Here is a 27,805-nt window from a genome sequence, read left to right as displayed (position 1 = left end):
CGCCAGACCCCGCCCCCGGCCGGCTGAGCTCCGCGCCGCTCTCCCCGCCCTCTCAGTGCGCGATCGGCTCGGCAGCCTGTGGGGCGCCAAGGCGGCGGCGCGGTTCGCGTATCCTTTGTCTTCAGGCAGACGCGGCCCCCTGAATCCTTATCCGGCGCCTCAGCTCAGCGCATCTCAGCTCCGGCTGCCATTCCGGCGACCGGCGTCAGGTCTCTGCCGGCGGCGGAGCCGGCTTCGGATGCTCAGCGGCGTGCTTGCTGGTAGCGGATCATGTCGGCGGCGGGAACGGGGGTGGAGGCGGGCTTCTCCAGCGAGGAGCTGCTGTCGCTCCGCTTTCCGCTGCACCGCGCCTGCCGCGACGGGGACCTGGCCGCTCTCTGCCTGCTGCTCCAGCAGACGCCCTGCGCCCACCTGGCCGCCGAGGACTCCTTCTATGGCTGGACGCCCGTGCACTGGGCCGCACACTTCGGCAAGGTTGGTGGGCGCCGGGGCGCGGAGTGGGTTAGCCGGGGTGGCAGGCCCTTCCCGGACGCACACCGAGCCTTGAGGGCTGCGGGGGCAGTGTCCCTTTAAGGCGCCATCTTCTGTAGTTCCCAGACTCCTGGCCGGCTTTCTGAGACGGACTGGGGGACTTGGGGCCGAGGCGGGACATCAGATGCCCCCCGAGGGTTGCAAGGGTCGAGGAGGAAGCGGGGCCGTGGGGACGCCGCCCGAGCGCCCTGCGGCCCGGGGCGTGTGTGTGACGGCTCGGGCGACTTCGGGGGGCTCCGAGGGGCGCTGGGCGGAGCTAGTTTCAAACGCGGGCGGGTTCCCGGGAGACGCGGCGCCCGGCCGATGCCAGGGTGCCGGCGGGCAGGCGGCCCGGGCTCGGCTCCCGGAGGCGATGGCATTTGCAGGGCGTGATGGCACTCGGCTAATTTAGGGGGAACCGTCTGGGCCTCTCCTTAAGTCGGGGAGACGGGGGGAGGCCTCACGGTTTGGAGGAGAGTCTCCTCCACGCCTTCGGAGGACCTTTTGTAAAAAAGAGCCCCCTGATCGTCTCAAGGCCGATTTTTGGAGACTTGTGCTTTTGGCAAGGGCCCGCTTCACCCTATCCTGTGCGTTTCTGTCCGCTTCCTCGGGGAAAGACTTCGCTGTACCTGAATCCCCCCGCCCGTTTGTTTTGTTTTTCCTGTTATGGCAACAGAGATGTTCGATGTTGGCGTCTTCAGGCGGTAGTAATGGCCCTGTGCTAAATCCAGGTTGCTGTGCGTCTTCGACTCGCTAAAAGAATTTTTTCAGGGGCTGTTTTTCTTAAGCTAGTGATTCAGGGTTTCAGTTTCTCAGGTACGGTATTCAAGTTTGCACCGCAGGCTTGTTACTCCCCGGCCTACGACTAAACGGAGCTAAGTGGTTCTAGTCTTAATAAGGGGTGGGGATAGGAAAAGCGTTAATTAACGGGCACTCCCTATAATGACACACTGTGCAAATAACATGCAAAAATGCGAGGAGGAACTCCGGTAAGTAACTTGGAAGCAATCATGCTTCTAAATTGAGCTTAACTTTTAAGAAGCTTGCAGCTTTCGGGGTTTAAGTACTCTTAAAGCCCCAGACAAAACGTTTTGAATGAGTAACTTCTAGTCATGCTGCTTCTAAATTTGCCCATCCTTTCTTCCGTCGTTTGTATGAGAATGAAAATACTTCACATGACCTTTTTTAAAAAAACAAAACAAAAACCCAACAAAACCAAACATAAAAAATACCCATCAACAAAACACCTTGAAGTCGTATGTTTAATTATTTTTAGTTTTGGGGTTATAGTTACCTAGAAACTGCTTCCCTATTTCGTCAGATTGCCTCTGGGAAGAGATGCCATTGAGTTCAAGGAATGAAGTGTTGAATATTTCTAGGTTACTGAGAACTTTTTAAAAAAGAAATTTGTGTTCAAGAGTTAAAGTTATTTACACACACCCCAAAGAAAGTACGTGAAGTTGTGAGTTTTAATATTCCCTTAGTAAGTCGGAGTCATGGGCCACACTTTTCATAAGGTTATGAACTTTGAGGAACTCATATGTGTTTATTTGAAATCAACCCTGGATTCACTTGATCTTCAGGCAGCTTTTGAAACTATCATGATTCTCTGTAGAGCAAACATAATACCAGTGTTTTTAGTAATTAATCTTGGCTTTATACATAAAGTCAGTTTCAAATGAAAAGTGTTTGTAAACTGTATGGCTCACCCTCGCCCTGGTTAAACAACATAACACAAAAAAACCTAGGGCACATAAGTAACCTACTTTCCTTGCCACTTCTGCTAAGAGGTATTTTTACTTTTACCGGAAGGTAAAAGTTGTGGAATAATTGACCTCATTAAATTGAATAGTCACCAGACAAAATATATAAGCGGAATAATGACGTCTTAAAAATGCTTTTTAGGCAATTATGTGCAGTAAATTGTATGTTTGTAAGACATCTTTTAATGAAAATCCAATAAAATTAATGTATTTATAGTAATGATTGTATTTAGCTTTCATATAAATTACTAAAAAGGGTGTTAAATAGAATTATCTTAGATTTTATATATAGTTATTTTCTTCCCAATTTGAAAGTTTGGGGAGAAACAGGGATACTATATATCTTCAAAATAATGCTCAAGTGAATTGTCCTCACTCTATAGAATCAAATTGGGTTATTTAACAAAAAGATAGGTCCCTTTTTGCTTGTAATCTAATACTGTGTATTTCTACAAAAAGAGACTTTTTAATGATTGTTTTTGGGAGGTTTTAAGGGCGCTCTGGGGCATAGTACATAGTAAGTGGCTAACCTAAAGCCCATTCAAATCCATCAGCAAGTCCTAGGGAGAAAGCTGGGCAGACTCCTACTGTGTGATTTGGAGCCCCCTGAAAACCCACTAGAGGGTTTCGACTGGATGGCAGTAAGTTTTTTTTTATTTGAAGATTTCTTCACATGCTAAAGTCATCTTTTAGATGAGGTTGGGTTGAGATTTAAGAGATGAATATTTAGGGGAAAAGAATGCAATTTCCAGGTTAATACGAAACAAGCCGTTTGACCTTGTTGTTGTTTGTTGTGTGCCATAGAGTCAGAACCAGCTCATAGTTAACCATTAATCCAATGGGAGGAGATTGCCCATCCTTCTTCCGTGGAACTGACGGTGGCCTTCGGGATTGTAGCCCAGGTTTTTGGCACTAGGCCACCAGAACTCAAAAAGATGAATATCTTAATATTTTTATTGCCAGCTGTAGTTTCCATTGCTCTTTCAGTATTCACACTAGAGTTGGAGGTTTTGGGAGACAGTTTCTGAGTTACATTATAATATAGAAGAGACAAAGATTTAGGTGGAAGAAGAGTTTGGACAGTGTGAGAGGGTTATTGCTATTAGGAGCCCTCAAGTATGAGGACACAAATTAATCTGTCATGAGCTGTTAGATCCCTGTGGACAAAGTCTCTAAAATTGTGCTATGAGCAGCATATTAGTGCCCATAATCAGTCTCAGCTATTCTGCCCACTGCTTGGAATATACCCTAAGAGAATGAGAACAGAGGCACACCAGTGTTCATAGCAGCATTATTCACCATCACGTGAACATGGGAACAGCTCAGATGTCCAACCATAATCGAATGGATTGCAAAATTATGGTACATTCACACAATGGAATACTATGCGGCATGCAGGAGTAATGATTTTATAAATTACTACCTAACTTGGGAGGGACTTGAGAGCATTATGCTGAGTGAGCTAACTCAGTCCCATAAGGACAAATAGTGTATAAGATTTTTATTGTAGAATGAGTATGAGATTCCAAGGAGGGGAGGTAGGAAACAGAGGGATGAGGATGGTGAAGGGATGGTTGGGTAAAGGAAATGAGAAAGATCCAGTGTGAAAAACAATGTATATGAATTTTGTAAGTAAACTAATATAAAAATTTTCTTTTAAAAAGAAAAATGTATTATTCTCCAATTTAGAATGTAAATTTCCAAAGACAGTAATCTGGTGCTTTATTGCTTAAAAATACACTTTGTTCTCATTTAGTTTTCCATTAAATCAGTAGTTTGCACCGTCTTTGATAACTGCATATGTTTAAAAGAAAAACACGCATTTAATTGGACGGTTTGGTTTTGTTCTGTTTTTCAATGACCCCCCCCCTTCCCTGGTTTGGAATTGCTGTTGGGGGTGAGGGGGAACACAGTATTTCATGGCAGTCACAGGTACCCGCAATCCCTTCTGATAAAAATAATTACAGCTGAATGTTTTGCACTGTCAAATCAAAGGCACATCTTTTGAATCTACCAGCTACTCCACAGGGGAGAGAACCTGGTAGGTCAGCTATGAATCTCCTAAAAAAAATCAACAAAATCTACTTCTATAAGGTACTCTGGTGTCATAGTCCTTAGTCAGTTGCTCTGCCAAAGGCTGTGCCTCTCACATGGTTCAACTCTACCAGTTGTTGTGGAATAAGGTGGAGGGAATGATGGGTAATTACAGTTTTATGACCTTGGAGAACAGTTCGAGGGCCAATCAGCTATGAGTCTGTTCCAGTCAGTTGTAGTCAGTGATTACTTCTGTAGAACTTGAGTCCTAGCAAATTTAACCTGTTTTATACCTTCAAGTCATGACTGACTGACTGACTGACAGCTGCCTTTCAGTGGGATTTCAGAAGCAGTAAATCACATGGAAGGAGATTGCCCATCATAACTATAGGTAATTATTAGAGGTAATTTACAGCTTGTATCTTCTAAATAAATGAAGATGAAGTGCCTAGTCAATCCATGCATACACACACACACACACACACACACACACCCACACCCACACCCACACCCACACCCACCCACCCCCAGGGCAGAAATTAGCCAGGACTGCTCAGTTTGCTTGACCTTGTCAGTTGCTACTCTCAGTAAGAACATTTAAGTGTTTGTTCTTAACTTCCAGTGCTGAACACTTACTTGACATTTTAAATTATTCCCAACTTTCTTGTAAGTGCAAAAACATTACCTAACCTGTAAAACTTGGAGTTTATTGAGGACTCACATTAAAATAATTACTCCTTTTGAAAGGAGTGCGGCCCAGTGACCTAGTGAGTAGGGAGTTGTACTGCCAATGCAAAGTCAGTGGTTGGAATCCGCAAAGGAGAAAGATGGGGGTCTCCTCTCGTGTGATTTACAGCCTCTGAAAACCTGCTAGTGAGGGTCAGCTGTGAGTTGGTTCTAACAGGAGGGAGATTTTTTGTTGTTGTTGTTTTATTAAAGGATGCATTGAACAGTATGTTTCTGGAGTTCCTAATGCAGTTTCCTCTATCACCAAGATGGTAACAGTCCCTTAAGCTTTCAGTTGATGTTCAAGATGAATCCTTTTTTTGGCACACCAGATTTCTTCATTACTTCATTTTTATTAGACTTGAGATCCATTCATAGTATCTCTGGAATTAGCACTTTTTCTCCTCAGCTCACTAAATTAATAAAGGTAGTGTATAAAAATATACTAAAGTTGTGTATGTTTGCTAGCCTTCATTAACCAGACTCAAGTTCCTTGGAGATAAAGATACTTTAATTATCTGTGTACTCTATTCCCAATGGCTTAGCAGAGTTCATTGCAAAAAAAAAAACCCACAAAACTTTATTGACGTGATCTGTCCCTAGTGAGAAAAACTTTAAATTACTAAAAGAGGAAGGTATAGAGATTTGGAATGAGTTACAGGGCTAACTTATTTTACATTGGAGGTCTGGCCTCTTATAATTGTTTAGTCAGACCTTTTCACTATCTGCTTTATATGATCAGTGTGGACAGAAAACAAGCTGAAAAGAATGGTTTAAGTCTTTGAAGACAGCAACTCTTTAGTATTGTGCTTGATACCAGGCAAGCACTTGGTGAAATATTTGTCTAATGAAAGAACTTTTTACTCAGGAACTTGCAGGTACGCCTCCTTGGCTTTAAAGTTTTCACTTACCAGTCTGTTGGAGAGAAGAGAGCTTAACAGAGCTGCAGGCCTTTTCTTGGATATAGTTTTCTCTCGTGTACAGTGTTTTTCTTAAAACTGCACATACTGCTGTCTCCCCCACTTACTCCTCCAACTCTGGAGAGTACGTTTCCATTGAGTATTCATAGTTTGAGTATAAAACTGTGCAGAGGATATTTCTGCAGAACATATAACAATCTTTGACTATTAATTTTAAAAGTGTAAATACTTTTGTTTTTATAATAATAAGTGCCAAGTGGTAAAACCCAGATTTTTAAATTTGGGCTTTTATTAAGAAATCCTTGAATAGTGCCAATTTTATCTTTTCTGGTTTTGATTTGTAAGTTTTTGATTGTAGGAAGTCTAATAAATCTGTGTAGTAATGTCATTTTTTCATTTTTTTATTCCTATGTATAATTTTTTTCTAAACGAGAATTGTTTTTTATTTCATAATTTTCATGGTGATGGAATATGGCTCACTTTGTTCCCTTTAAACAGATTTGTACTAAAAATATCTTCTAGTATACTTTGGAATTTAGATTGTTAACAGTTAATAGACTATAGATGTAATAGTTAACATATTAGATGCAGCAGTTGATGATATACTGCCATTTATGCCTATTTTTCATCTTTATTGTTATATTTTTAAAGTTGGAGTGCTTAATAGAGCTGGTGAGAGCTGGAGCTACTCTCAATGTCTCCACTACTCGGTATGCGCAGACACCAGCCCATATTGCTGCTTTTGGAGGACATCCTCAGTGCCTAATCTGGCTGATTCAAGCAGGCGCCAACATTAACGAACAGGTAATAATGTGTCCATTGACATTTTCTTTTTTCAGCTATAATTAATTACTCACATGGTATTGAATTTTAATTAAGACCTTAATTAGTGTTTGAGGTCTTTACCTGTGAGTTAACTAGAATTTGCATTAATTAAATTATTTGTGCATGAGTTTCTTACATATTAATGCTTTCTCTGTATAGTGTTTTCTCATGTTTGATTTGCCTAAGGTTATAGATGGTAATTGAAGGAGTCTGTTGGCCTTAAGCACTACTATTCTCTCTTACCATAGCTATCTCAGATTTTATTATTTGCTTTTCTATAAAAATAAAATAAAAATTGTAGAGTTTATAAGTCGTGGTGGTGTTGATTGCCTTCCGGTCGAGCACAACTCATATCTACCCTATTAACAAAACACCTTAAACCCCTCTTCAACTACCGCATTTATCAAAGTTCATAGAGTTTCCAGAGGCATGTTGTTTAGGAAGTGGATGCCACTCCTGCAAATAGATAATAAACTTGATAATAGCTAAAAAAAAAAAGCTACTAAATCAATTTTAAGGCAAAGTTAGTATTATTTGGCTTACCAAAATAAATATCATTTCAAATAGAATTTGGGGTGATGATAACACAAGTAAATGGCTAAGTGTAATTTAATAATTGGAATGAGTAAGTGACTCCTGGAAAATAAGTTTTAAAATGATTTTTGTATTAATTAAGCATGCCTCAAACATCATAAAATTTTCAGCATGTCTTTTTATTATTCTTTTCACCTAATAAGGCCGTAAGAGTGATTTAGCAGATATTTGTGTTGTATCTATTATATCTACTAGGCAGCCTCTCTTGGAATAGTCCCCAGATTTAGCGCTTTGCTCTAAGGATGAGTTTGGTATAAAGTACTTGGTCTACTAACTGTCGTAGCTATTCTTTATACCTTTCCATTTTTTATTTTTCCCCCTCTCTCTGCTGTTTTTCTGCTAAGTATTTGCTGTGTATGAATGCACTTTTTTTTTTTCTCTTTCCTGAAATTGATTACTGGATGATAATGAGTTTAAATTGATTGCTATTATATTCCATTATTGAGTTAGGCATTGGACTGTTTATCTATTTGACTTATTCCCTGCATCTTGTATTTTCCTTTTTTCTCCCTTTTTCCTAGATCACATTCAAATTGGGGTCTTTTAGGAAGGGAACTTGGGGGTTTGATATATAAAAGCTTGGGCCTGATTCCAGATTCGGCTTCCTCCTATTTCTCTGTCCTTTCATAAATTATTTACTTGGTCTATTGTTTTAACTTATCAATAAAATATAATTTCATGAATGACAGTAATTGATACTTAATAAGGAATTTAACTTAAGTACAGAATATTTTGTGTTAATTTCCATTAAATTTTTATATTGCATTTGATTTAGAGAGATCTGATGAGATTTTCTAATACAGCTTTTCAAAATCTAAGGATCCCCTCTCCCCTTTAAAAAAAGTTCTCTAGAACTATAGAAGTCCAATAGTTAAAACATAAACATGTGAAAGTTTGACATAGTTTTCTTTCTCTTCCCTCAAATGTCTTTAGATAAGTAGTGTGTGAAAACCTCTATGGGGTGATATTTCCCAATCAAAATCTCCAACAGATTTTCCAGTTTGCAATTCCTATTTGTCCTGGGAATTTTTTTCTTTTTGGAGTCTGTCAACATATTGCTCAGGCCTGAATTTTAGATACTGTATTGCTCTGTTATGTATGTTGTTTTGTGTTGAGTCAGAACCAGCTCCTACAAACAAAGCTGAGTCGTGCATTTTCAGAGGCTATAAATCAAAAGCTACTAAATCATCTTCTTGGCAAAGTTAGTATTATCGGGCTTATCAAAATGAGAATGTCATTTCAATTACAAATTGGAGTACTGATAACACAGATACGTGACTAAGTGTAATTTAATAATTAGAAATAGTAAGTGACTTCTTGAAAATAAGTTCAAGCTTGGGTTTTGGGGGTTTTTTTTTGTATTAATGAAACATTAAATAGGAGATTGCTTATCTCTCTCCCATGGAGCAGCTGGTGGATTTGAACTGCATGCTCTTTACTACAAGGTCACCAGAGCTCCCCTGTTGCATGTAGTTAATTATGATCCATAGATCTTGTTTGTGATAAGTCAATGATGGCTGATGTTAGGGCTTTTAGCAGTCCATAGAGAACCATGATGGCTGTATATTATCAGAAAATTTCTGTCATCTAAAAAAACAAAGGGATACATTGTTTAATACTAGAAGGATCAATTTATCAAGAATATGTAACAATTATAAATATATTTACCTAACAACCAATTTCTAAACTATATAAAGCAAACACTAACATAATCAAACAAAAAAACCCTCATTTCAATAGTAGTCGTTGGATATACTTCAGTATACCATTTTCAGCAATAGACCATTTGAGCAGACTGTTGCTAGGTGCCATTGAGTAAAACTATAACAACTCTGTGAACAATAGATCCAAACCCTGCCCTGTACCATTTTATTATCTCTGACACACATGAGCCCACTGCTACAGTCACTATTTTCCTCTGTCCCATTTGTGCTGACCCTTGACCTTTCCAGGCAGTAATGTCCCTTTCCAGTGAATAGTCTGTCTTAGTAGTATGCACAGAGTATCTGAGCTGAAGCTTTACCATCCTTGGTAATAGAACACTCTGGATGCACTTTGTGTATCTATCTATCTATCTATCTATCTATCTATCTATCTATCTATCTATCTATCTATTTTTATGTGTGTACCATCAAATTGGATCTGACTGGTACAGGAGGTTCCTCCTTCTTCAGCAGAGCATCTGGTGGATTTGAACCGCGCACCTCTGGTATTGCAGTTTCCTGCCACTAGGCCACCAGAGCTTGCCCATTGTCTGTATCTTATGTGGCTTTCTTGAGTAGACTAGAATACTCAGTACGTGGGAGATCAGTAAGGAACTAAAGGACTTGATAATATTTTAGACCAACTAGATTAAACAGACTGAGATACTGCTTCTAATAGAGCAAAATATACTTTCTTCTCCAAAGCATATAGATAATTTTTCAGGGTAAGTCCGTATGTTAGGCCACAAACCTAGTTTCTAAAGAAGAAAAAGGTTGATGTATTTTGTCCAGCCACAATAGAGACACTAGAATGAGTAACAATAAATATATGGAAATTAACATACTCTTAATCAGTGTTTGTAGAAGAAATCGTAAGGAAAATTAGAAAAGAGATACTTGGAGATGGATAATACTGAAAGCACAAGATTCACAAAACTTCAGAGACGAAGCAAAGTCAGTGTTCTGGGGGATATATATGTCTATAAATTCCTACAATAAGGAATATCTCAATAATGTGTTTCCCCTCAAGGGAAAAAAATCCCAAGCTGAATCAAAAACTAGCAAGAGCAAGGAAGTGATAAATTGAGGATAATTGAAATAGTGGAAAGAAAACAATAAAAATCAGCAAAGCTAAAAGCCCTTTGAAACCATATTAAAATTGACAATGTCTTTAGAGCAACAAAAAAGAGAAAAGATAAAATATGAGGACATTACTCTAATGTCCTATAATGCAAATTATAGTACAATGTATAAAAAGTATAGAATATTATACTATAATGTAAATTACTGTGAGTCATTCAGAAAAAAGAATTATGAATACCATGAAATATTGTAGGCAAAAAAATGAGATATTCTAGATGAATTGGATGGGTTCTTAGAAGCATAATACCTCTCTTAGTGGTACCCAGCATACTGTTGAGCCAATCTTCATTAGGCAATGCATTTTCTTAGAAAGCAGAATGGAGGGTTTTTTACGTTTTGGGATGTGTAGTTTTTAAAATAAGGATCAAATTTCTTGGTATATCATCTTACTAATTTTACACCATCTTCTAGTATGTTCATCATTTAGCATGTTATTTATTGTGTCAGGTTAGTTTTTCTCCAAGTTGAATGTAGGTTCTCTTAGCTGTCCATAAGGTTAGCATGCATGGCTACTGGAACTTGGTGTACCATCTATAGTTTCACTGTTCTAACTTTATCCAAAGAGGAAATGAGGGTAGTTTTCATGTTGATTTATTTTTAGTAAAGCTGTGTTGCTTTTTGCAAGTATTTGCAGTCCTTTTCTTTTTTAGGTTAATTATTATTTTCTGTTTGTTGCTTTTTTGGTTTCTAGTATCTACATTATTGTTGTTGGTTGTTATGTGCCTTCAAGGTGCAATCCTATCTATGTACAACAGTCCTAAATCCTGTTCTATCCTGTGCCAATCTTATTGTCTCTGACACACCTACTCCCTGTAGCCAAGTCACTGAATCAATCCATCTCATCGAGGGTCTTCCTCTTCTGCACTGTTGTCCTTCCACCCTCCCAAGCATGACGTCTCTTTTCAAGGACTGCTCCCTCCTTGCAACATATCCAGAGTATGTCAGACAAAGCTTCAGAATCCTTGCCTCCAAGGAGCAGCTTGGTTTTATCCTCTTCAGGATGAACTCGTTTGTTCTCTTAGCAGTCCATGGTATATTTAATACTCTTCTCCAACACCATAGCTCAAAGGTATCAATTCTCCTTCTGTCATCCCTAGTCATTGTCCAGCTCTCTGATACATAGCAAGTGAGAGCAAAGACCATGCCCTGTATAAGGTGTGCCTTTATCTCCAGACTGACATCATTGCTCTTCAGTACTTTGGAGAGGTCTCTGACATCAGACTGTCCCAATGCAGTTCATCTTTTAATTTTCTGGCTGTTGTGAAGCCAAGCAAACTAAAGCTGTTAACAATCTTAAATTCTTGACCGTCCATCATAATGCTGCCAGTCAGCCAGGGGTGAGAATCTAGATTAAAAATAAAATTGTTTCTTAACCTTTGTTAAAAGACCCCACCACTTGCTGTTGGTTTGCCAGATTTTGATGCTGTAAGCTATGCCATTGATATTATAGTATCACCCATGGTGGACATGTATCAGCCAGACTTCCAGGCTATGAAGGACTAGAAAGAAGGGGACTTAGAGATTTTCTTCTGAACAAATTTGTCCAATGTAAATTTTATTAACACAGTAATACATGCTGAAAAGATGACGCTTTCATATTAGAAAGCAGTCAAAATACAAGAAGGAAGAGCATCCTTGTTATATACAGTAGAGCTGAACTTCTGACAAGGATGGAGTAAAACTTTGAAGACCTTTGTGGCATGTCTTAAAATGAAATTACTCCAAGTATCTAGTTATGGATTGTAGGAAATGTGCTTAAGAAAATTGGAATTTCTAAATTAAATGGAACACCTAAAGATAGATATTAGTGAAGCAGAATGCACTGGTATAACCATTTTTAATTGGTCATTCATGATTTTACTATTCCAGTGTCATGGCTGAATTATGTCCCCCAAAACACATGTATCTGATAATGTGGAACCCATGCAATAGTCCTGTAACCTGATTTTAAAAATCAGTTTTAAGAAGATTAAGGATGGGATGCAACACCTCTTAATCCCATTACTGCCTGAATGGATGTTAGGGGAATTTCCTGATGAGGTAATCTGTGTTTGCTATGACACTGAATCTTGTACCATTTGGGATTCAAATGCCATAATGGATCAACTGTTCCATAGATGTGCCAAACATCATAATGGCTTCCTATCATGGGCAGTGTTTGGTGAAGCTCCCAGATTGATTCAGGTTTGGTAGGAGGAGTGGCATCAAATTTTAAACCACATGCCTCTGGACACTCTACAAACTTGGAGAAACTATGATAGGTATAGAAAGGCTTCAGGCCGTTTGTTTATATATATCTTTGTTATTTAAAAGTCAGTTGGACCCAAGGGTCTAGTGTTTTATTTTGGAGGAACATTCTTGTAATTTGTACAGCACTCCTCTGTCAGTTTGCTGCACTGAGGTAATCTGGGTTTGCTGTGATGCTGAACCTTTGTAACATTGGAGAGCAAATGCCCTAATGGCTGCCCATGGTGGACAGTGTTTGGTGGAGCTCCCAGTTTAAGACAGGTTTGGAAGCAGGAGTGGCTTCCACTTCCTAAACCTAAACAGCATGCCTCTGAAAACCCTATGTATGAACTTGGAGAAAACGATGGTAATTATAGAAAGGCTTCCGGCCTTTTGCTCATAGGGTCGCTAAGAGTCAACGCTCAGCTCGATTGCAATAAATAACAATGACCTATAATGTTATGCTATGGCTAACATTGAGGATGAATGGGAATCCCAGAGCACGTAATTGTGGTCCTGCAAAACTTGTACCAGGCGGCTACTATGTGAACAGAGCAGGGGAACACTACATAGTTTCAAATTCAGGGATTGCATCAGGCTTGTGTACCTATTCAGTCTGTATGCTGAGCAGATTCAAGAAGCTTGACTCTGTGAAGAGGAATTTGGCATCAGGATCCAAGGGAAACTCATCGTTAACCTGTATTATATGCAAATGATACAACCCTGCTTGCTGAAAGTGAGGTGGACTTGAAGCACTTGTTGAAGTGAGGTAGACTTGAACTTGTTGCAGAAGATCAAAGGATGCAGCCCTTCATATGGATTGCATCTCACTGTCAAGAAAAAGATACCCCTGAACCAATAGGTGGCATCATGACTGATCAAGAAAGAATTGAAACTGTTAACAGCTTCATTTTACTTGGATCCACAATTAATACCCTTGGTACCACCACTAAGGAAATCAGAGACCTGTTGCCCTGGGAAAGTCTGAAGTTAGACACCTATCCAAATTATGAAAAGTAAGGATTTAGTTTGAGGACTAAAGTGCAGCTGATTCAGGCCATGATTGATCTTTCTACTCACTTGCTATGCATCTGAGAGCTGGACAATGAATACGGATTATGGAAGAGTTGAAGCCTTTGAGCTGTGGTGTTGGAGATGAGTGTAGAACTGCCAAAAGGGAAAAAATGTTTTGGAAGGGGCACAGGTGGAGTGCTCTTTGGAGGCCATGGTGATGAGGCTTCGCCTTACATACTTCAGGCATAGAATAGGAAGGGCTATTCTCTGGAGAGGGGTGTGATGCTCGGAAAGGTGGAGGGTCAGCAAAGGAGAAGAGATCATTTCTTACATGGTACAAGTAAGTCATTCTCAATTTCACTATTTTCTCGATTTATCATATTCCTTTTTTACTTTTATGGATTGTTGGTTATGTTTGTTAGTCCACACACCAGGGTTGTGTTTCTGATCTTCATCAGTAAGTGCTTCAAGTCCTCCTCACTTTTTGGCAAGCAAGGCTGTGTTGCTGGCGTATAGCATGTTGTTAATGAGTCTTATTCCAGCCTTGATACCACAGTCTTACTCCTATAGTATAGTTTCTCAGGCTCTTTGCCTAAATAAGTATGGTGACAAGATAAAAGGCCAATACATAACCTTTCATAATTTTAAGGCATGCAGTATGTTCAAATGATTACCTCTTAATCTTTGTACCATTTCTACCTGAGTACAGTTGAATGGTATAAAATTCTCATTCTTCAGAATATCCATGTATTATTATGATCTATAGAGTTGAATAACATGTTTGTGTAATCAATAAAACACAAGTAAACACCTTTCTGACATAACTGCTTTCAGTCCAGAATCCATCAGATAATAGCAGTAAAACCTCTAGTCCATGTTCTTTTCTGAATCTCTGCTCCAACTGCGATCTTCAGCAAAATTTTATCTTTTCTACTGCCTACATCATTCAATAATTTCTACCTTCTGTTAGATCATTTTTGTTTGGTACAAACATAAATATAGATCTCTTCAAATTGGTTAGCCAAATAGTTATCTTCCAAATATCTTTGCATAGAGAATTGAGTAATTCCAGTGTTACTATCTTGTTTGTTGAAACAACTCTGTCGATACTCCCTCGATTTCTGGATATTTACTCACCAGTGGCTTCAGTGCAGCTTCATCAGTACCATCAGTCTCAGATCACATATCATCTAAATTGTAACAAACCTTTTCTAAATACCTTTTCATAAAATTGCCAATCATAGAGAGGATAAAAACCAAAACAGCCTGCTGTTGATCAATTCTGATGCTTAGCAGCTCTTTGTAAAAACTATATACTTATGTCTTCTATTTATGTGGTTTGTTTTTGTTTTAATTTTTAGGATTGTGAGGGTGAAACTCCTATACATAAGGCGGCTCGATCTGGTAGCCTAGATTGCATAAGTGCCCTTGTGGCAAACGGAGCTTACATACAGTAAGTGTTTTGATTTATTCTTTTGAACTGAAGATACAGTAAAGGGTGTTGTGTTTAAAGACAATATTTAGAATAATTAAAAGTACTTAAAAATTTTAAAATAAAACAAGTAATATATGTCTTTTAAAATGAGCTGACAATGGGCAAATTTCTGTGTGGATCATGTTGACCACCAGTAGAAGGGGGCTTAGTTTCATTTCAGCCTTGAAGTTGTCTGTCATAAGAAACAGGGTAACTGGAGAGAATATAGCTAATTCAGTTTGTAATCTAAAAGCATCAGCTTTGCCAGCAACTTACTTGTGTCACTGCAGCCAAGTCTAAATTTTTCTACACTGTGTTTTATTTTGAGAGGCTCAGATTAAAGTTTGTTTTCAGGCCTCTCGACTCACGTAATTCCTAAGGCGCTTAGCTTTTTCTATGCTTTGATTGTCTTATCTTAGAAGATGTGAAAACATTACCTTTTAAAGCCTATTATGACATAATAATTTGTAGCTCTATAGAATGGAGCTTTATACATTAAAGAGGTAAAACTTGATTTAAGCTTTTGATGCTTAATGCCACATTATTTTAGAATATTCTTGCTTGAGCCCATTTAAGATCTATTAGCTCATGTATGTATGAGGAAAAAGATCACACTAAGTAAATTAATTTTAGAAATGTGATATTTTATGCCGTTTAAGCCATATCATTAAAGATTTATTTTAAACTCACTTGTATTAACTTTCTCTTAAAGATTTATTTTGTAAAAATTTTTCTTCTGCAGTTTACAGCATTAACAAAAATGGATGCGGTTTTCACCCTTAAATGTTGAGTGTAAGCTATTATAGCTGTAATAACCAAAATAACTAATACCAGCTTTTTTTGTTTTACTTTATTGAGTGTTTTGAATATTCCACAAAAATTAATTATAAACCTCTTTATTTTAATTGGAAATGTGAACATTTAGGTTTGGGGAGATATAAAAATGACATAACTAATTTATTTTAACCCTTTGGTTTCCATTTTATTCTTTTGACTCTGTATCACACTAAATACTGAAATTTATTTCTGTGCAGAAAAGCCATACTGGTTAATGCAAGGCAGTCCCAGTGACTGTCTTTAGTACTTTAGTCTTGGCTTCTGTTTCAAGTAAGTATATTGTCAAGATTATACTGATTTGGGCTTGGATCATGTAGTTATCTAGTGATTTAGTTCTAAAAATATGGACTGTATTAAGTTACATTGTGGGGATCTTTGTAACTTAATACATATGTAATTATTACTTTAGGTAAAGTGAAAACAATGAAATATTACACTGTTTTTAAAATATTTAATATAATTACAAATGGATTCTTTAATGTAACATGCAGTTTTATTAGCTGTATTTAAATTAAAAATTTCAGTCTTTTGATTGAAGCTTTGATTTTGAAATACAGAGTCATAAAAAGTAATTGGTTAAATCACTTTATTGTCATTTATTGAAATAATACATAATTAGAATTTTACCCCTTTTAACAAATTTTCTAAATAATACTATAATTGGTCCTGAATATACTCTTATAAATGTTAGTTTTATTAATAGATAGCTTAATTCTTTGAGCCAATAAAATCTGTCACTTGTCCTTAAAATATAGGTGTCTTTCTGAAAATGAGAATATTTTGTTTATAATTCTGTCCTTGATTACAGGACCCTCCAGTGTTTCTTTCCCCATCTCTTCCAACAGTGTGATTGAGCATGGCCTCAAGTGCCTCAGTCTGTTTTTCGTTCTCAGTATAAGAGCCACTCCCTCAAGACCCTGCATTATGGTGATTTCCCTTCATTGAATGCTTAGATTTTCATCTTTTTTTTTTTGAAGAAATATTTTGTCTGAGTCACCTAGCTTAAAAGCACTTTTAACCTAAAATTATGAGTTGATGGCCTGGAGATAGAGCAAGTAATCATTGTGATTATTTTATTTGTGGTGGTTTAATTTTAACATCTAAATAATTTTAGTTTTGTCAATAAGTTAAATTGCAAATTGGTTCTTGATATCTGTTCTGCACATTTTTATATTTTAACACTTTTATTAGTGTACCATCGTTAATGGTTTGGTCCGCTAAAAACAATGGTGCTTAGCTCTATTTTGTTTCCTATAGTTCTTCTCTTACAATGAAAGTGAAGTCTTAGCAAATAAAACTTTTTTTAAAAAACCCAAGAGGCACAGAATCATTTAAAGTTATTTTTTCTTTTCTAGTTCAGAATTGGCCACATGATTAATTATTCTTCTTACACCCTCTAGGAGAATATAAATTTTTTTTTCAATGAACAAATTAAAAACTATCATATGCCATTATTTTAAATTAATAATTTTGTTTTTTAATTCCTACTTTGCTTTTTATATATTTGCTACTTAAAATAGCCACAGTCTTAAAGTTGTTCTGTTTTATTAGTCCTTAGGGTAAATAATGAGGGCAAGTATACTAAGTATTTGTGGTAGAATGGCTTGTTATATAACTTACTTGTTAATGTAGGTTGCATCTATAACGCATATCAGCTGCTGTGCACCGTATTAAATTTTCTAGCACCACACGTGAGTATGTTAATGGACTTTCTTTTTCTTCTTATTTTAAATCTTGAGTTTTGGTGCCAAGTTTTCTTTCTCACTTGGAATTTTCTCTCACTAGCCTGGTGATCGTACTTGGCATTGTTTACATCTGAATATATATAGGATTGAATTTCTGTGAACATGCTAAATGTTTGTATACTTTAATATTTTAAATCATCAAACATCTGAAGACTTCCTCATTTTTTCCTCCCTGTATCTAACTACAGAATTTCATTAAAATTGTCATTATCCTTAATTTTGCTTATACTGTAGATCAGTTTTTCACTTTAAACCACTATTAAAATGTTTCATAATTAGTTTAATTGGAAAAAGGCATATACTAACATAACTGCCTCATTTTTCATCTGAATGATAGAACAGATGACTGCATAAGATTAAATTTTAACGTGATTGATGATAATTGAGCAAATTTGTTTTATAAAATGTTCTAAATAGCAGTATTTGAGTCTTAGATTAGTTTTAGTATTTTGATACCAATTCATTTTACTTTGTGTTTATTTTATTGAGAATTCAAGTAGAGAATACTTTTTCATATCAACTAGGTATAGTAGCCTTTCATTTATGCCTCTGAAAATAAAATTATATAGCTGTCGTTAGAATGAAACCAGAATTACTTTAAAAAATAACTTTGCTACCCCTTTTTTTAGTACTACATTTTACAGATGTAATATTTAGGTTATGCCAGAGTCATCCTACTTAGAGAATTTCTGTGCAGCTATTAATTCTGTAGGCTACATTTTTAAATATACTATATGCATTTTAAATTATTTTAATCTCAAAATTAATTTAGTTTTAATTTCCATATCACAAAAGCATCTGTACATGATTATCATAAAATCATAGCATATGACCTACTTAAGAAAGTAGGCACAACAGACTACAGTAACTGAAGTATATATTTGTTACTTTTTCTCCAGTATTTTTAAATGCTTAATTAAAATATATAATTGTTTAAATTTTGTTCATTATCAGTGTTGATCAGTTACCAGTTCCTTATTTAGAAGTAAAAAACTTGTTAGAGAAATAGACAAGGTGATCATATTTAAAGTTTTTGCCAGGAATTTATGCAACATTTACCACTGACAAAAAAATGTAAACAAGATATACTTTATTTAAATCTCCTTTATTATTATTATTATTATTATGATGATGATGATGATGATGATGGATTTGTGGTAAACCTGTGCTATGTTGTTGTTTGCCATTGAGTTGGAAGAGACCCATAGCTGAACCGCCAGCCAGTTTTCAAAGGCAGTAAAATTCCACGGGAGAAGATTGCCACTTCTTCCCTTGAGCAGCTGGTGGATTCGAACCACGTGCCTTTGAGATTGCAGCACATCTTCTACCAGTAGGCTACCAGAGCTCCTAATACTGACTTTAGTCTTTATAAAAATTGGAAAAATTTTAGAATCTGTTACTACTCATTTGTAAGTTAATTTTAATATGTAGTATACATAATATGAAGATACACTTTTCTCAAAACCCATTGCCAATGAGTCAGAAACTACTCATAGATGACCCTCCATTGGGTTTATAAGGCTATAAACCACATAGGAGGAAATGCCCATGGAGAAATGACCATTGGAGTCAGTGGTAGATTTAAACTGCCAGAGAGGCTTAACGCTGAAGTTAGCAACTCTACCCTCTATGGACTGTGCTAGAGACAATTATTTTAACGTATTTTTCTGTGAATGAACATTGTAATAGTTTTTAACTAGTACTGTGTATAATATCAAGGGATTTCCACCTCTTTCATATCTTTAAAAATAGTTTTAACAATTGGTTAGTATATTTAGTAGTATGGATGATTTCTTTTGCCTAAATTAATTGTGCACTTCTGAATAGAAGTCCCAATTATGAAATTCAGAAAATTGCTTTTGAATTGGTATTTAAGTCTTTAGTTCAGGGTATTGTCTGATTTTTATTGTTATCTTCACCATCCTAGTTTTGCTTTCTTTCTAATTGTCATTAAAACAAACTTGTCATTCCTATGTATTTTTTCTGTTTCCTGGCTCTTTTTATGCTTTAATTCTTAGTTTTGTTAGATAGGAACCTGTAGATATTGGAGTGACAGTATTCTGAAGTTGTTAATTTTTTTGTTGTTAGGGTTTTAATTGTTTTTCATAACAGCCTGAATAATATATACAATTTGATCATTGCCAGATTAATTCATTTTAAACATACTTAACCATTCCTTTCACAAATAAGCTTTGAATACAATCATTGGTTTCTAAATAAAAAATAATTTCTTTGCTGAATTACAATGAAAGAAAATTTTGTATATGTTTTCAAATGTTTTACATATTTTAATGTATGCAAACATAATATGGATGAAATTACAGAACAAAACAGTCTTTAGCCATGTTGAACTTGAAAACTTGGCACCAACTTTATTCAGGTTGAACATTGTAAAAATTAGTTTCTTCCTTTTGTTATGAAGACTATTTAAGAAAGTCTATAATAATTATTAAATGTTTGGATACCAAAGGGTTAAAAACACACATGTATTTCTTTTATTGAAGAAATTTTAGATGTTTACTAAAGTGTTGTCTGTACAAATGGATGTTAAGTAATGTTATTTTTTTTTTTTTAATGATTCCATATATTTGCTTATTTCCATCTAGGAATAGTTACTAATGTTTTTGAGATACCGCATACCAAATTTTAAAGTAACCAGAATCCGTGAGTCAATGGCTTTTAGTCCATACTATTAAACTTTTGTTGAAATATGGCATATTTAAATTGGCTTCATGCTAAAAAAGAAATATTACCTGAAGGTAATTTAAAAAGACAGTGTCCTAGAGCAGTATCTCATGGTTAAGGTGGTCACATGACAATGGCTTAAGCTCATTAAATGTGCTTTTCTGCACTTTATGTATGTATATGTATTTTTCATTGATGTTGCCTGCAAATATGTGATCCCTTCTTATTTAAGTTTCCTGTTTTATGAACCATTGCCCGTTTTAAATCAAACAGAAGATTCTGAATCTATAAAAACTACACATGTCAATGTTTTACAGCTACGTAATTCGAATTGACTTGATTTTTTCAAGTAATCCTAGAAAGGGGGAGCATTCCATATAGAAACTGCTGAAACTGCCACAGGTGCTTCTCCGAAAACCTTACAGTTGTGGCATTGAATGTTCAGTATCGCTTCCTTTCTGCACACAAGGCATACTGTTGAGGTATTTGTTGCGGTGATTGGTTTTAATGCTAATCTAGGAATTCAGATATAGATTCTTTAGATTTGCATGCTTTGCTTACCCTAATTTATGATATCTACCTTTTTATTTGTAAACTAACAGTAGATAAGATCAGATCAGAATTTTAACAGAAAGATTTATATAAAAATTGTGGTAATCTTTTGTTGTCACATGGCATTAATAAAAAGAAAACATCCTAAGGGTGATGTGACAATTCTGATTTCTAAAAAATTTTTCAGGCATTTCCTGATCAGTGCTTTTTAAAATATTAAAAGCAAAAACCCAACTTATTAGAATGACTTCTTGTAAATTTCTGATTTTATTGTGGCACTTTAAGTGGAACATAGATGGAGGCTTAGCTGCTAGCACATTAAAATTTTATTTTAATGTTATTTTGATGGCATTCTTAGTTAAAACATTTTAGCAAAAGGTTTTGCTTGTGAGAATTGACAGAAATAGGAAATGTCTTATAGCATCTAAATAAATGCGTTTATACCAACCTAAAAATCTAATTATGCCAACTTTTTTTGATAGAAGATCAGTTCTAAACACTTAAAATTATCAATGTCAATATAAAAATAACTAGTAGCTCATAAAGCTATTGTTTGCTTTGCAAAAATTTTGCGGATGAATACTAAAGCCTACAAGGGGTGAATTATAGCTAGCTTTGGAATGCCCTCACATCAGGCTCCTGCATGTGAGTCCTCCTGTTCTCAGAAATAGAGATAAATTTTAGATCATGCCAGAGTCTGTCCACAGTGCATCAAAATGAAAATGTTATTTTATATTGTTATTAAAACTTCAATTAAAATGAATGCATACAGTTTCATTACAGCCTCACCATTAACTTGGAAAGTGAGTTAACCATACCAGAGCCCTCTTGCAATCTATACATTTAATATTTATTTATTTTAGTATTTGAGAAGCTCACGGACTTTTTAGCCTCTATGTTACTGTTTCATCGGGTGGAAACCAATCCATAGCTGACCCTCGGTGGGTTTTCAGAGGCAGTAAATCTTCATGGAAGGAGATTGCCCATCTTTCTCTCAAGGAGAAGCTGATGAATTCAAACTGCATGTCTACAGCATTGCAGCACAGCTATGTAGCCCCTCTCATAGTTTAAAACTCTCATCTACTTCTTCATCAGCTATTAAAAAATAGCTTGAGAAACTGAATCCTGAGAAGATAACTTTTATTCGTGGTCACCACATGGACTAACAAATGTTAAAGCTCTGAGAACTTGTAATAATTTCTTCTCCATTTTAGTAGTTTTTATTATATTACTTTATTATTAACCTTGTTTTCTTGCTTTTATTACTAAAGCTTTACCCTTATACATTTTTCTTTATATTGAACATTTTGCAACAAAAATGACATCTTTTTTAACATCAATTTTTTAAAAAAATTTTTGGATTTGGGGTTTCCCCAATTAGAAATGACTAGTGCAGCATGGCCAGATAACTGTTAAAAGAGCAGAGTATGTACATATATCAGTGGTTGGTCAGATCTGGCTCATTGTTTTTGTGTAGCCTACACACTTTCAAAATTGGCTGTTCCACATGAGAAAGATATACAGTTTCCTCCCATGGAATTTACAGCCTCTGAAAAATGGCTGGGAGTTCAGTTAGTTGATTCTGACTAAACAACCCATAACATGCTAAAAATGATTTTTATATTTTTAAATTGCTGAGAGAGAATAAAGTAGAATGATTTTATGACATAAATTATATGACGTTCAGATTTTTTTTTTAATCCATAAGGCAGCTTTTTTAGATCATCACTGACTCATTGCCATCAACTTGGAGCTGATTCATAACTGACCATCTACTAGGTGCTGTGAGTCGCACAAGAAGAGATGCCCATCTTGCTTAATTTTGTGTTACCAAAGGCTGTTTAGAGACAGTTGTGACTGATATTAATAAATTATTGCTGGTCATCACTGGGCCATCTGTTGATGTCTTCTAAAAAGAAAGTGGTAAAAATCCCATTTGTGTAGTTAGGTATGTTATACTCAAAAAGTTATTAAAAATTATGTGATCATTTTGTACAAGTGTATAGTATGATTAGCTCTGCCAAAATTTGGAGTTTCATTTGCATTTAATTAATACGTTAAAATAAACATATTATGGAAACCTATCATAAAAGTACTCACCAGAATTTTACACTCATGATGTGTTAGGCAAATGTTAAGTTTTGTTTATAATCTCAATTCACAACTACTATGTATTTTTGGGAACATTTTCTTGCTCCTGGATTCCCAGATAACATCTGATCAAATTGTCTTCCATCAAAATATGTAACACTTCTTTCTCTTGTACTTTGGGAAAAAATAAAGACAGCTAATTTTTTTTTTTTTTAGACAGCTAATTTTTTTAAAAAAATCTTCGTGGTGGTTTTTCCCCTGCTGGTTGGAGCTTTATTATTATGACTGGAAATGTTAATAGAAAGGTTATAGCTGCATTTATAAATAGAAAATCCCTTTTGGTCCCTGTAGCTTTCACTTTAAAAGTTTATTTTGCCAATACAGTAACAACTCTTGGAATCATACCAAGGGGTCTGCATTGATGATTTCATAGATGCAAAACTGGCCTTTTCATTTATTGTCACTTTGCTAGGTATACATATAGCATAGTATACTAGTTGGAGAAGTTTTGTCAGTCTGTACAGACAAAATGTTTTGTATTTTCACAGAGAAGTTCATTCTTAAATGTTTTACTTTCTTAGAATCTTATTCAGATCTTTTCATTTCTATTCTGCCACCATTTTCTACTTTGATCTGAATTTTTAACTATTTTAGAATGTAACTAGCTTTGATTGTAGAGTTATTAGTCGCATGTGATGGTTCGGGTCCTTATAGTAGTAAAAATTTTAACCTAGAGAATAAGTCCCTAGAATTGTAATAGAAAACTTTCTAATGGAAATAGTCACTCAAATGTTCTAGGATGCCAAAATGTATTAGTCCTACAACTTTTTCAAAGCAAGGAAAAAATAAAGCACAAAAATTCCAGCTTTTAAATTGGATGATCATTAATCTCAAGACATCCTTCTAAACTTCCACTTAAAGTGTCATATGTTAGTATAAAATCTGCTTTAAGCAAACTTAGCTTCCTGTAAATCAATTATTTTTATATGTAGGAAGCCATATATTATGAATGCCATGGACAATTGCAGTACATGTTTGTTTGTTTTAATTTTATTCAAGTTAAAGGAATGAATTATTACATTTTAGTACAGATAATACAGAATTCCATGTCAGGTTAAGTCTGAAGTTAGCATAAGTTTAGGTTCTTCAGACTAACATAAAACATGATCTTAAGAAGTTAAATAGGAAAATAACTTTTTAAAAACAGTTTAGTACATTGATTTATAAATTATCTCCCAAATCTTGCTTAGAAATCAAATGTGTATAAGAAAAGTTAGTTACAGAAGTAGAATAAATGGGAATTTGATGTAAATTTGTGTAATCTTTCATGCCACTTTCAGATAGTTAGTCAGCAGCAGGAACAAAAACCCCAGCTCAAATGTTAATGGAATGTAATTCAGGTTTTTTGTGTCATACAGCCTGAGAAATGCCAGTGGCCTGACAGCAGCAGACATTGCACAAACCCAGGGTTTTCAAGAATGTACCCAGTTTCTCTTGAACCTCCAGAATTGTCATCGGAACGGTTTCTATAACAATGGCACCTTAAATGGGGTTCATCAGAATATATTCCCCAATCATATTAGTACGAGAACAAATCGAAAGAGATCGTTTGAAGATTCGGAATCCATTGGCATAAAGAAAGCTAGAATGGAAGGTGAGACTGCGTCTTGGGTGGGAAGGAAGAGATTTTTGCTTTGTTTGTGTCTTTTTTTATGGCTAAAAGCTTAGAGATGAGGTCTTCACTTAAAGTGATAAATGTACTCCTAGGATTCTTATGTGGGGAAGATAGGGTTCCTTTTTTTCTTTCCTGTAGTGCCTCTTTGTAGATTGAACAGTTCTATAAATGTCTATAACTTTCATAGCACTCAAGTTTACCTATCATGAAATGCAGTTCTCCCCATTTGTTACTGTATGTTTCAAATGTAACTATTAAAATAATCTGTCACTGTGCCTGACCTTTGTTTTTTTTTTAATTTTTATGAATGATACTAAGCATTTATTAACTGATGTATGGCATTAAAATGTGTTTTTACCTTTGGGAAAATAAATGTTTCCAAACTTTGAACATTTAAAAACACTGTGGTAGAACAGTGTTTCATCTGGTCTCTATATTCCCATATTTTACTGTATGTATATTTACTTATCACACAAGATCCAGTGTGTCAACTTGATATTGAAAGGTAAGTTACTTTAGATTGTTTTGGAGTTTGTAGATATGTAGAGTTTAATGAGTTATTACTTAATTTGGGCAGCAAAAACCCTTAGAAGTTAAATACATAAATATGATTGAGATTGTTTTAAACAGAAGACAAAATGAATTAACTTTTCATTCCAGGAATACTCAGACATATTATGTGACATTGAAAGGGAGAGTTAGATATGGTAACAACTCAGAATTGAAAGTAATCATGTTGAAATTATGATTTGAAATAGGATTTACTGAAGATCAATTCCTCTTCTGTGAGGTTAAATAAAAAAGGAATGAGTCAAGTGCTGTCTAGATAGAACATGAATTCATCCTTAAAGATTTAGCAGGTTTAGTCGCATCGGAGAGTTGGACAATGACTAGGGAGGATAGAAGGAAAATTGATGCCTTTGAGCTGTGACGCTGGAGAAGAGTATTGAATGTACCATGGACTGCCAAGAAAACAGATTCAACCTGGAGAGTGTTAAACCAGGCTATTCCTTGGAGGCAAGGATTCTGGGGCTTCGTCTAACATACTTTGGACATGTTGTAAGGAGGGACAGGTCCTTGCATAGGGACATGATGCTTGGGAAGGTGGAGGGACAGTGCAGGAGGGGAAGATCCTCTATGAGGTGGATTGATTCAGTGACTGGGGTAATTGGGATGGGTGTGTCAGAGGCAGTGTGATTGGCACAGAATAAGAGCAGGGTTTAGGGCTGTTTGTTGTACATTGGGTTGCTAGGAGTTGCAAATGACTTGACAGTAGATAACAGTCACCTTTAAATTTGATGAGAGTCAACATTATATTCTTTTTTTATTCTGTACTTGGTGTAATTTAACTATACAATATCCAAATGAAAACTTTTTATATAAAGTTTCATAGTGAAAATGTCCACATTATCACCATCTCACCTGTTGACTCTTCAGATTATTTATTTTGTACAATTAAGTATATGTACCACCTAACTGCCATCAAGTCCATCTTTGACTCAAAGCAGCCCTCTATCAGAGATTAGGGAAAAGGGTATATGGGTTTTAGCCACTTTGGCAAATGATAAGTAAGTGCTTGAAATTTGAGATTAAAAAACCAAGGCCTCTGTAAGTGAATTTATTTGCTTCTCATTTCATATGACAGTTATGTCTGTCTATGTTGTATATACATACATATGAAATGCATATAATTTGTACGTTTCTTCCACTTTTCATTATGTTCTCAGACTTCCAATAAATTACTATTTATAAGCTTATAAAAGTTTTAGTAACTTGAGAATACAGTTGTGTTCAAATAGCCGAGTACTATGTTTTGTCTTTTTAAATATGATTTCTTAGAATATAAATAGCTGCAATATGAAAAGATGATTTCAGCTCTTAGTGGTGTACATTCAGTTTAGCAGACTGCATACACCACCTCTGTTCATTGGAGAGCTAGGCATTTTTTTGGTAAAGACCAAAGTGTCCAACATGTTTTATTCAGAACGTATATTTTTGTGTTGTGGAACCCCTCTCCTATGCTCTTGCAACAAAACCCAGAAGCCCTCCCTTGTGTGTATTTTAAAATGTCACTTTTGCTCTTTGAACACACTCATTGTTAGGAGTGCCACTTTCCACTTCATTGTGTTGTGTTCACAGTTTGGCTATTATTCACACTGGGACAATGTCCAAATCCCATGAAGAAAAATCCCTTTTAGAAAAACCCCAATTTTGACTTGTTAATTGCCTTTGAGTTGAAACTGACGTATCTCTCCAAGCAGATTTTTTTTCAGAGATTATTAATGGAAGAGATTGCCCTTCTTACCTACGTGGGGCTGCTGGTAGATTCAAACCACATGTTGTCTTTGGGTTAATAGCACACTCCATATGGGATCTAGCAGAACTCCAAATTTGGGCTTTGGGTACCTTAGAGACAAGACCCCAGTGATACCCAGTCTGAAACCATAACGTTCTGCATCTATAGTGAGCAAAGTAAACAGCCCCTACTTTGCTTAGTTAATTCTTACCAGCCAAATACAGAGGTGCTTTCTAGTTGACTGTGACAGCTAGTTCTGTGGACCACAGAACAAAAACTTAACCTGTCTTGTACTCGCCCTCGCCATCCCTGCAGCACTTAGACCCTTTGGTATAGTTTGCTGTCCATCTCATTGAGGGCCGTCCACTCTTCGTTGACCATCTCCTTTTCCAAGCATTATACCTTTTTCCACATTTTCCCTTCCTGGCAAGATGGCCAAAGTATATGAGACATTTTCACCATCCTTTGAAAACATGTTTGAGAATTTCACTGAGGTGAACTGAGGAAATTACCTCCAAAAGATAGTTTTATACTGTTGAGTCAGAATCAACTCCGCTTGCTACTGATTCTCAGAGGCTGTAATTCGCACTGAGGTGATTGCCTGTCTTTCCTGTGGAGCAGCTAGTGGATTTGAGCCACGTGGCTTTGGTTAGCAATGTATACATTTATTAGCTGTATGAGTGCATCTTCCTGACTGGAATTTCAAGTTTCTTGGTATGACAATATCAAGTTCCATTCATTTCTGTAATTAGTATCTAGCTGTAACAATTGTGTGCTGTCAAGTAATGACCCACTTATAGCTGACATTGCACGGGGGATTCAAACCACGTGCTTTTGGAATGTAAAGCCTTTTTTTACTCCTAGGCCACCAGAGCTTCCTAGGTAAAGCATTTTTCGAACTGCTAACTCAGTAGATTGGGAGGTATTTGTTTTGTTCTAGAATGGTTTTGAAAGGCTTTAAGAGTTTACTCAGCCCTCAAAATTTGCAGACT

At 36.1% G+C, this 27,805-nt stretch overlaps 1 protein-coding gene across 1 annotated transcript in view; it reads left to right on the top strand.

The window, feature by feature from the left end:
* Window positions 1-270: 270 nt before the first annotated feature.
* ANKRD10 (ankyrin repeat domain 10) overlaps window positions 271-27,805 on the top strand; it is a 33,588-nt gene continuing 6,053 nt past the window's right edge. Inside the window, exons 1-4 of the mRNA XM_006883797.1 lie at window positions 271-474; window positions 6,605-6,757; window positions 14,820-14,911; window positions 24,261-24,496. Coding sequence (XP_006883859.1) covers window positions 271-474; window positions 6,605-6,757; window positions 14,820-14,911; window positions 24,261-24,496 — 685 coding nt within the window. The remainder of the gene's footprint in view (window positions 475-6,604; window positions 6,758-14,819; window positions 14,912-24,260; window positions 24,497-27,805) is intronic.

The sequence above is a fragment of the Elephantulus edwardii genome, unplaced genomic scaffold (assembly GCF_000299155.1).
Source record: "Elephantulus edwardii isolate Elephantulus edwardi_28Jun2011 unplaced genomic scaffold, EleEdw1.0 scaffold00030, whole genome shotgun sequence".
Classification (NCBI taxonomy): domain Eukaryota; kingdom Metazoa; phylum Chordata; class Mammalia; order Macroscelidea; family Macroscelididae; genus Elephantulus; species Elephantulus edwardii.
The sequence above is the reverse complement of the archived record's forward strand: the minus strand, read 5'-3'. Positions and strand labels throughout refer to the sequence as shown.